Source organism: Aspergillus tubingensis (genome assembly GCF_013340325.1).
Source record: "Aspergillus tubingensis WU-2223L DNA, scaffold_12, whole genome shotgun sequence".
NCBI lineage: Eukaryota > Fungi > Ascomycota > Eurotiomycetes > Eurotiales > Aspergillaceae > Aspergillus > Aspergillus tubingensis.
Window position 1 is genome coordinate 528672 of NW_023336286.1, and position 10755 is coordinate 539426.

Consider the following 10755-nt stretch of genomic DNA (forward strand, 5'->3'; position numbering starts at 1 on the left):
GATCCTCAGGATGTTGGGGGGGACGTGGGACGAATGAAGGGCAGCACGTGGCTGGCCAGTGCCACGCATGGACCCAAATGATCAGACATGACACTCTTTTCCGAGCAGCTTCGGAGACTTAGTTCTATTTGCGCACTTATGCAGGTAGTGAGACTGGATACGGCATCTGTGCCACACGGTCCATATCTTCTTGCTCTCTCATTGGACCTCCATTGTGCATTTGGCTTATGTTGCAACCTATGAATTTTGTAGTGGCCCGAAAGCAGGAAATTTCGACAGCGCGCAGATACTTTGTTGTCGTTGCAATGTCTATAACTCCATTCTATTATGCCTGAAATTTAGGGAACGAACTGCTCGAGAACTGCCGATTGTGGGGTAGATAAGCTTAGCGAAGGAAGGGATCTGCGGGGAAAAAGGTGGGTTTGGCACGGCTACTATCTACTAATCTTCTACTAGTTGGCCATGGCTGGACTGTTGCTTAAAAATACCTACTCTCTACTCTCTACTACTGCTTACTCTCTGCTCCTTCTAGACTAGGTCTGTGAATCCCGGGACAGGGAATGTGCAGACTGGATGGAGCTGACAGCCGGCATGTTCTCCTCCATTCCTCTTAAACTTTCTCCCCCTCGGCATGTTACATCCGTCCAGACTGGCATCATCTTTGGTTCCAACCCAGATAAAGCCATCATCATGGCCTCAGACTATACAGATAGGACGGCCGGATGAAACCTTCGAGTGGCATAGTCGGGAGGCACCATGGATCGGACAATCATGCTAAGCAATGCCCAGCCTGTCAGGCTATCTGACCTGCGGATTAGGCCGAAATGGGTAGGATGTATCCGACCCGTCTCATTCCCTCGCTAATGTAAGGCCTCCCGAGTCAATGAGTTAATTGGTCCTCCTCCACTGCCGTGTTCATCACCGCGGCCTGTATAGGCGATTGGTTAGCTTAGATTGTTCGTCAGCCGCCATCAAAGCAGTCCGTATTCACTATCAATCTGGTCTGGCACCCCTGCTTGCCCCTCTTGTGCGGTGTCTTTTCTTCTTCTTCCTGCACCCCTCTGCGTGGCCAATTGTCGTGGTCCTCTCCGTAAAATAGTGTCTCTGCACCTTATCTTGTCTGTTTACGCGCTCTCCGTGACATACATCCCTTGCTTCTCGATTATTATTATTGCACCTTATATCTGTCGAGAGTACACCCTTGTCAACTGGAGTAATTCGGTCACAACATTTCTATCCATCGTGTCGCAATCTAGCGCAGAGACACAGAAGCATACAACGATATCCATATTTCCGCCCACCAGTCACAATGGGGTCATCCGAAGGTACAGTTCATATGAATCGAGGTCTCACGAAGACAATAGTGACCTCAGGCTGCGTAAACAGAGTCAATAGATCGCTCTCCTCAGCCCGACCCCGGTTTGAAGCCCGAGGGCCACATTGAAGCGCTCACATCAGATCTTCCTCCTCTCACCACAACCACGGAGCGCAGGCTCATGGCCAAGATTGACTGGCACATCGTCCCGTGTCTCTGCGTCCTGTATCTGCTTGCTTTCCTGGATCGGTATGTGCCTCCTGCTGTCTCGGTAATAGGATATCATTTTCATAACAGATTGTGCCTGGTATAGTGTCAACATCAGCAATGCGGCCGTACTCGGCCTCGAAACGGACCTCAACATCGCTACGGGGACGAAGTACAATACCGCGCTCACTATATTCTTTGTTCCCTACGTTATATTCGAGATTCCATCCAATATCTTGCTGAAGAAGTTGAAACCTCATGTATGGTGTATGTATCCCACGTCCATGAGCACCGTTATACACTGCTTATAGGGTTGCTGATGATGACAGTGTCTTTTTGTATGTTCGGGTTCGGCCTCGTCATGATATGTCAGGGCTTAGTCTCAAACTGGGGTGGACTGATGACCACACGCTGGTTCCTGGGTATGAAGGCAATTCATATTCACCGACATAAAACTGATAGAGACGCAGGAATGTTTGAAACGGGCATGTTCCCTGGATGTAGGTGGTCTCTTTCCAAGCCTGAATGACCTTTCGCTAATAGAGTGCCTCCAGGCTTCTATCTTTTGGGCATGTGGTATAAGCGCAGTGAGGCACAGAAGCGCTTTAGTTTCTTCTTCAGCTCGACCACATTGGCGGGTGCCTTCGGCGGTCTGCTTGCCAGCGGTCTAGGGAAGATGGCCGGACTCCGAGGCTACGGGGGCTGGCGGTGGGTTTTCATCATCGAGGGTGTTATCACTTGCGTGGTTGCCATTGTCTGGTTCTTTATCATCCCGGGGTTCCCAGAGGATGTCAAGTGGCTTAATGAGGAAGAGCGAACGTACATCCGGGCTAAGCTGGCCCGTGATGCAGGGAAAGCTGGGCACGATGCTCGTATGGGTTGGCGCGATGTGTTGGCCGTCTTTAAGGACTGTAAGTACATGCGAGTGCCAGAAGGCGCCATACATTCCTGCATATGCTGACTGAATAACAGACAAGATCTTCCTTGGCGGGTTTATGTACTTCGGGCAGGTTGTCACAGCATATGGTAAGTTTGATTTCCGTTTTAATCCGTGAGTACCAGGAAAGTAGTATATGTTAACAAGCTCAGGATATGCTTTCTTCGCCCCGACTATTATCAAGACCTATGGCTACGGAAGTATGTATATGTTATCACTGAATACGCTGTATACTGAGCTTTTGTACCAGCCATCCAAACCCAACTGTACTCGATTCCACCATGGGCAGCTGCGTTTGCATTCTCGATGGTAATCGCAACGTTTTCTGATCTAACCAGACATCGGCTGGCTTTCACTTTGATTCCTACAGCAATTGCTATGGCTGGATTTGGAATACTATTGAATGTGCACGGAGAGGCTCATCGACACGTCCAATACGGCGCGCTCTTCATGGTGACCTGTGGCTGCTATAGTGCGATGCCGGTTATTGTATGTTGGTTTGCTATGAACCTAGGGGGTCATCGCAGGCGCAGCGTGGGCACGGCATGGCAGGTTGGGTTCGGGAACAGTAAGTGACGTCGACACAAAAGCATAAATAGATGACGCTGCTAACATGGGTTATCTACCAGCGGGAGGTATCATCTCCACATATGCATTCCTAGCCAAAGATGCGCCTGAGTATCGGAATGGCTACATTATTAGTCTGTCCTTCATCTGCTTCTCCGCGGCCTGCTGCATTGGATACTTTGTGGCTCTCTGGGCGGAGAACAAGCGACGAGACCGGGTCATGGCCAATGGCGCCCCCGCGGAGCTGCGAGAAGATGAAGAAGAGGTCCAGGGAGATCTGGCGGTGACCTACCGTTACGGCTATTAAGCAATTTTCCCAATGCAGCTTGGGGATCCTATCTTTAATTCTGGCGGACATCTACATTCTTCATAGAGCACGATGTTATTCATAGTTATACCGTAGTAGATAGGGCTAGCTAGGGCTGTCCTTGATAAGACACACGAACAGGTGAAACGAGAATAATGAATCTAAATGCCATTGAACGCATCATAACAACCGAGTCTTTTTTTCTCAATGGTAATGGGTTCCCACCGCATGCCACGGTACTGAAGGTACACGCACCAGGAGGGTTGATGTCACGGGCAAGGCCCAAAGCGGTAATGCCAGTCTCGGTAAAGCAGTGGATGACAATCAGCGAGCCAATCAGCGCCGGCGCAACACTAGCGAGCCCTTAGCGGCATTGCATGCTGAGTCAGCCACGGCGCACACAAGAAGCTCAACCGCGGCCGCTCTCCATCATTCTTGCAACCATCTCTTCATCCTCGCAGAAGTGTGAGTAACCCCTCCCAGCCTGCACTGGTTGCAGCGCTTTGTCGTCCAGCTGGGCCAACAGTGACTGACTGACTGGTATCAGTTTCGAATTCTCTTCGAAGATGAGAGCCAAGTGGAGAAAGAAGCGCGTCCGTCGCCTCAAGCGCAAGAGAAGAAAGATGAGAGCTAGATCGTGAGTGCTATCCAAAGCAATGAGCAAATCAAAGCAAACCGGCAATCAACTAACCAATTCTGCAGCAAATAAATGACTCGCCCACTCCATCTCAGCTCTTCATGTGAACGCTCAGTTTGAACGCTAAACATGACAATTGCGACGACGTCACGATGATGATTCCAGTTATGATCGTTACGTGGTTCGGTATCTCAATCGAGGCCTGTCTGGTCTGCCACAACATTCTCGGTACAATCGACTTCGGAGCCCGCCGTTTCATCTTCACATCCAATCCCTCGGGCTCGTTATAACGTTTTCGATCTTCTCTTGATTTCCTTTTGATCCAGACAGTGGGGGTGCGAGTGCCGCATCTTTTCCTTCGGAGGTACGAATGTGTTTGGTGGGGTTGGAAGGCATGGTGGAAGAGTCGAATGGTCTTTCTGTATTCCTGTACTATCTTACTCTTTGCCATTGCCGATGAGCTTTGCGTGGGGACTGGTCAATTTTTCGTGTCCTGGGTTCTATTGGGGAAATCCGATAGAATTCCGGGCCATGGAGAGGTCATGAGAATTTATTTCAAATACCAAAAAGTTTACGACGCATATGATGTTCCTTGTAAATCTTCATAACCACTGTAGCATGATCTTGTAGAAAAATAAAATCATGATATCCAACTTATCAATCGGGATATAATGATAGGGCCATATTGAACTAGGAAGATTGTGTGCGCATGAAGGCTACCTGCCCGCCTGGAGTCTTCTCCGCCTTCCGCTCACAGCCCGCCTGACCGCCTTCAACTTTTTTTCGTGGAATTTTCCCTCCACCTGCCCGATAATCTCCCTACCAGTCAATTCTCTCTCCGCGGCGTCGCATTTCCCTTCAATTCCTTATCCAGACATAATGCCGTCCGATAAGGTAGAAAAGAAGCGCAAGCGCGCCTCCGATCGCCATGAAAGGCCTAGCAAGAAGCCCGCGCTCGAGCTGCAAGATCTGCCTCCGCTGGCCTCCAGCGTCGTTGAGGATGATAGCGAACTAGCTCCGGTGATCAGTATGCTGCACCTTTTTAAACGCAATGCCTTTCTGCCCTCATGGCACGGCCATATGGTATGGGAATAATCTAATATAATGCACTTCAGTCACTACTCCCGGTCTCAACGCTCCGCGCAATCTCCGCCTCAACCCATACCTCAAGACCCGCAGCAAAACCTCCTCCTCGTCGTCACGGAACAAGGGCATCGTCTCGTCCGAATTGCTGCTTCAGTCCTCCGAGCACCCCAAGCTGGACTTTGTGGGTCGCGAGGCCGAGGAGGATGCCGACTCCCAGCTCAAGCACTACGTCGCGGTCGTGGACCCGGAGAACAAAACCTGGCAGTTCATCGAAGTGCGGAAGATGACCCTGCGTGGCGCCGTTCGCAAGATGAGAGCGATTGACGAAGAGTCAGAGGAGGAGAGTGAAGAGGAAGAAATGGTTCGCTCAATCCTGTCCTCCATGGTCTACACCGGACTTTGGCTGATCTTTCCACCCCCACTAGAAAACCATGCGCGCTCAAAGAACAGAACTCACCAACACCTTCGGTACCAAACAATCTCGCAAGGCCGCTCAATCGCTTGCCGAAAACGCTCAGCTCTCCAACGTGCCCTCAGGCGCTGCCTCCGCCGCCGAAACCGCCATCCTGGGCGCCATGCCCGCCGACGCAGCCACAGATATCGCCTCCAAGGCTGCCGCCCTGCAAGCGCAGGTTCAAGCCGCGAAGCCTCTGCCCCAGGCCAACCTGGACGCTGCACACCCGTCAGAAGTCTACCCGCTTGATGTCCTCGTCCCCAACGGCCTGGCCACCCTGCGTCAACTCCCCAACGTCAAAGAATGGCAAGACAGCGTTAACTCCGGCGCCGCCGTCAACACCACCTCGAGGTACGTCTCCCGCCGCGTCGAAGCCGTCGCCCTCTCCGGCAACACCACCCACCTCCAGATCCTCCGCTTCATCCTCCTCCTCTTGGAACTCGCCCGCGGTCTCCGTCCCGGCCGCGACAAGTCCGCCGGCCCCGGCAGCAAGCGTCTCCCTCCCCGCGAAGACCTCCGCCGCATCCTCTCCGGTGGAACAATCAGCGAGAACTCCGCCAGCGGCGACCAGATCGCGGACCCCGTCATCGACGCCGTGCGCCGCAAATTCGCGCCCCAGGGTGCTTCGCTCTCCAAGAACGACATCACCTTCCTCCACACGACTATCTGCGCCCTCTCGCTGCACATCCCGCCCCAACCTTCCAAGGACGGTGGTAACAGCTCCGCCGGCGGAAACGCCCCCAACGAGCTGGCTACCGACCCCTCGGATCTCCGTGATGATCTGCGCCTCGATAACGTGGCTATCACGCAGTATTTCCGCGAGTTGGGCTGCCGCGTCGACAAGCCCCGCGAGTCGGAGTTTGCTAAGTGGGGTATCAAGGGTGGTAAGGCCGAGGCTGCGGCTAGACGGGTTGCTAGGTTGAAGATTCCCGTTGAGTTCCCGAAGGTTAGTCGTGGTGGTGGACGGAGGTAGTGGACTTGATGGGGGTGTTATTGATTGATTGATTGTAAGTTAGCATTATTTCTCTGTATGTATGGATGGCTTGGCAAAAGAACGTCGTTTTTCTATCTTCTCATTGCTCTGGTTGGTCAACTGAACCATCTTGTATTGGCCAAAAGCTTGCAGTAGTTTACTTATAGATCAATAATCATTTCTCCCTGGTGTCTCCTGTAGATATCACTAGTACTAACCTACTCAACGTACATCTGATGTCTGACGGACTCAATTGTGTAGTAGTATACAACAAATATACTAGTAGAGTTCCGATATGACATAATATGTTAGGTGATATATACCTTCACTTCTCAATCATCAAGTATATTTAGCAAGGATTCAGGACTACCAACACAACCCACTCAAGTACTAAAAGCGATACATCATGCTACCAGCGATGAAAATGAAGACTAATAACTAAGTACGATCAGTAGTACTAGCTTCAATAGTAGTAGTAGTAGTAGTAGCCTCTGCACTCAACTATATCCTGACTGTATTCATTGTGTGTAAATACATCATCTACACTACGAAGTTACTCAATATTCACCACCATTATGCACCCAAGGTCCATTGCACTTTTGATAAGTTCTTTTTCTTCCTTTCTCTCCATACATTACTGATTTATGCACCCACTTCAACTAACTAACCATAACATACTAGATATTTCTCGTACTGCTACCACACACTACTTAGTAGTAGTAAGTAGTAGTAGTAATTAATAATAAAACCCGTGATACTACTATTTAAGGTCAGCTACCCAATAACCCAACCTCCCTCTTCATTAATATATTTTAAGTATTCAGTAGTAAGATTTAAGTAAAAATCCTTTAAATAAGTCATGTGGTGCTTATACTACACTTCTGCTGAAGTGAATATGATATCATCGAGTATGATGATGACATGAACTCCAACCCATATTAAGTCATTGGGAAGGAGCCTTATTCGGATCTCCATCTTCCCATGAAGCTGGTCGGTCAGTCGTAGGGCTTTTACAGGAACTCCATACCATTATTCTTTAGCTGGCCAAATTCACAAGGTATATACCATTTGTACGGGGAGACTGTATGCAGCAATTAATAATAGTCTTAATGAGTAAACCAAAGAGATGCATATTTTCTTATAATATTGGCTGGCCATCAGTAAGGCTTTTACAGGAAGCTCTATACTAGCCTTGAAGCTGGCCAAGTCTTTGGAGGTACATTGTTTACAGGAAGACTGTATGACATCGAGGGCTGTGCTGATTGGTAACTACTATGTACAGTGACGGCTATGATATTAATACCCTCTTTCAACTCTGGTATAGTTTTCTACAATGGGAAAAGGCATGATACGTACTACATCTACGATATACTAGGAAGAATAATTGTAGCATAATGAGGAATAGACATGATCATTCGATCTAGAACCCAAAATCATCGGTAACGACTGGCCGGTTCCATGTGTCTTTATCCACCTTCATATTTCATATTATAGTAAGCAAATGTCCAGAGTCTGGTCATATGGTCATGCTGGGGTTTAATCCGCCAGCAGAGGGAGAATAGTAATAATAACGATCAACTGTGCTGGATGTGGTAACATCCAGACCACCACCTTATTAGCCTAAACCGGATAGGCTTAAGCGGCAGCCACTCCCACGGGGATCGAGGCAGCGGTGGCAGCGGCAGGGCGCACCGGAGTGGCGGTCTGCATGCGGGAAGCGGCCTGGGAGAGCGCCTCGGCAGCGGCAGTCTGGAACTCCCGTGTCACGGCAGCTTCGACGGTCTCGCTAGGCTGCAGGCCCAGCTGCGCGTCCTCCCAGATGGGCTGGTTGGCGGCCTCGGCACCCTCGACGCCCACGCCGACGAAGCCACCCTGGGCCTCCCAGTCACTGGCGCGCTTGATGCCCAGGTCGTTCCAGACGGTCTGCAGAGCCTGCACCAGATGGTCGCGGTGCTCCTTGACGTGGCCGGGGGTGGGGGTGATGCGGAGACGCTCCTCGCCGCGAGGCACGGTGGGGTAGTTGATGGCCTGCACGTAGATGCCGTGTTCCTCGAGCAGCTTGTCCGAGGCCTGCTTGGCTACCTCGGCATCACCAACGAGGAGAGGGATGATGTGAGACGGGTTCGGGATCACCGGGATGTCCAGCTCCTTGAGTGATTCCTTAACTGCGCGGGTGTGCAACTGCTGCAGGACGCGGTCGCGCTGGTGCTGCGCCTGGTATTTGATGGCGGTGTCCGCTCCAGCCATGGTGGCCGGGGGCAGCGAGGTTGTGAAGATGAAGCCGGGGGCGAGAGAGCGGACGGTGTCCACCATGGCCGCTGATCCGGCAATGTAGCCACCAACGCAACCATACGCCTTGCCGAGAGTACCGGTGATGATGTCGATACGGTCCATGACGGTTCCCTTGGTATCACGAGGGTTGGCCGTATCCTGAGAAGCGTAGATGTCGTAGTCGAGGTGCTCAGCCACACCCGCACCGTGAGGTCCGTACATACCCACGGCATGAACTTCGTCGAGGAAGGTGATGGCACCGTACTTGTCGGCCAGATCACAGATCTGTTCGATCGGCGCAATGGAACCGCACATACTGTAGACGGATTCGAAAGCGATAATCTTGGGGACGTTCAAAGGAAGAGATGCAAGTTTGGTTTCCAGATCGACCAGGTCGTTGTGCTTGAAAACCATCTTCTTGGCTCCAGAGTGACGGATACCCTGGATCATGGAGGCGTGATTGAGGCTGTCGGACAAGATGACACAGTCGGGCATCTTACTGCCCAGAGTCGCCAGAGTCGCATCGTTAGCCACAAAGCAGGAGCTGAAGACCAGCGCAGCCTCTTTGTTGTGAAGTTTGGCCAAAGTGCCTTCGAGAGCGACGGCATGCTGGTTGTGACCGGAAATGTTGCGAGTACCTCCGGCACCAGCTCCGTAGTTGTCCAGGGTCTGGTGCATAGATTTCAGCACCTCGGGGTTACGACCCATACCGAGGTAGTCGTTGGAGCACCACACGGTCACCCTCTCTTCAGGAGAAGCGGTGTGGGCACGGGGGAACTCCTTGGCCAGGCGATTGATGTTGTTGAAGTAGCGGTACGATTTGTCCTTGTGTTTCTTCTCAAGCTCGCCCTGATAGAATGCATTGTAGTTGAAGGGCGTGGCGTTGGGGGCATGGGGACGAGGGCCGGGCACGGTAGCGGCGGACGGTTCGAACTGCTGCTTGGTGACGCCGGAAAGACCGGGGTGAGCTAAGACAATGCCGTTAGCATATATGTTGGTGTTGAGGCTGTAGGAAAGGAATAAAGAAAAGTACTAACCTCTCTGTGACTCCTTGTAGACATTCGGGGTCACATCAGCGCCATTGCCAGCGGTCGAATGCAACGCTCTCTTGCCGACAGTGGGCCGGAATTGCTTGGGGTTCAGGCCCGCCACACCGGCAGTATAAGAGGTGAACCGCTTGGTGTGAGCCAGGCGAGCACTCTGCACCGCCAGAGCCTTGCTCATCACGGGGCAGCGACGAGCCAGGACCTGGAGATTGGACATAGTGCCTCCGCCAGGGCTGATGCTGGGGCGGGTCGCGGTCGACAGTGAGCGCAAAGTGGTCGGGGAAGTGCGCTTGAGGAACGGGCACATGGCCCGGGACTGCTGGAGAAGCGACTCCATGGAGACTCGAATGAGCGGGCAGACAATTCGAGATGGAGAGTGCAAGTCGAAGGGATGAGATAGCCCCTAATTGACGATCAGGGAGCAGTGGATGTGGAGGAATGGGGAGAAGAAGAGGAGGGTAGTGAATAGGAGAAAGAAGGGAAAAGGAAGAAGAATAAGACAGGATATCTGGAACTTTCAAGATTTGGGAGGGGAAAAATTACTGGCCTCCCGATTACGGGATTCCATGACCGGTAATGAATGTAATTTTAGGTATGACTCGCCGAGGCTGACGATCGAGACGCCACTGATTGGCTGCTCGGCAGGCCGGCATGGGGGACAGCTTGCTGAGTAAGACGAACGGGCCACTCACGGCGCACATCAGGCCACCCGGTCTTTGCTCGGCAGGAAAGTTGGTGAAACCCTGGGATCGGACAGGTAATCAGGGTGTTACTCCTTGAAGTATACATCTGTCTCTTACTGCATTGTCTTCTGCATTATCCAATGCAGGTTGGGATGCGGAGATGCTCGTTGGCGTATGCCATCCGATGAATCGGGCAATGTACTCTGTACAGAAAATACTACTACATAATACGTGTTGGGGACGATCGTTACAGCGCACGGGGGCAAAAAGTG

At 51.7% G+C, this 10755-nt stretch overlaps 3 protein-coding genes across 3 annotated transcripts; 2 read left to right on the forward strand and 1 right to left on the reverse strand.

Moving 5' to 3' along the window:
• Nucleotides 1-1309: 1309 nt before the first annotated feature.
• On the forward strand, nt 1310-4042 carry AtWU_10235 (putative MFS transporter; the record flags this gene model as incomplete). The annotated part of the gene is made up of 13 exons (XM_035505340.1): nt 1310-1325; nt 1387-1564; nt 1629-1789; nt 1852-1944; nt 1993-2022; nt 2077-2433; nt 2495-2548; nt 2612-2659; nt 2710-3027; nt 3089-3319; nt 3579-3798; nt 3881-3970; nt 4036-4042. 13 exons carry the CDS (start codon nt 1310-1312, stop codon nt 4040-4042), a joined length of 1803 nt encoding a protein of 600 aa, XP_035361233.1.
• Nucleotides 4043-4849: 807 nt separating this feature from the next.
• Nucleotides 4850-6483, forward strand: AtWU_10236 (DNA-directed RNA polymerase I subunit RPA49; the record flags this gene model as incomplete). Its single annotated transcript, XM_035505341.1, has 3 exons — nt 4850-4997; nt 5086-5417; nt 5482-6483. 3 exons carry the CDS (start codon nt 4850-4852, stop codon nt 6481-6483), a joined length of 1482 nt encoding a protein of 493 aa, XP_035361234.1.
• Nucleotides 6484-8118: 1635 nt separating this feature from the next.
• Nucleotides 8119-10137, reverse strand: hemA (5-aminolevulinic acid synthase HemA; the record flags this gene model as incomplete). Its single annotated transcript, XM_035505342.1, has 2 exons — nt 8119-9722; nt 9792-10137. 2 exons carry the CDS (start codon nt 10135-10137, stop codon nt 8119-8121), a joined length of 1950 nt encoding a protein of 649 aa, XP_035361235.1.
• Between the last annotated feature and the right edge of the window lie 618 nt (nt 10138-10755).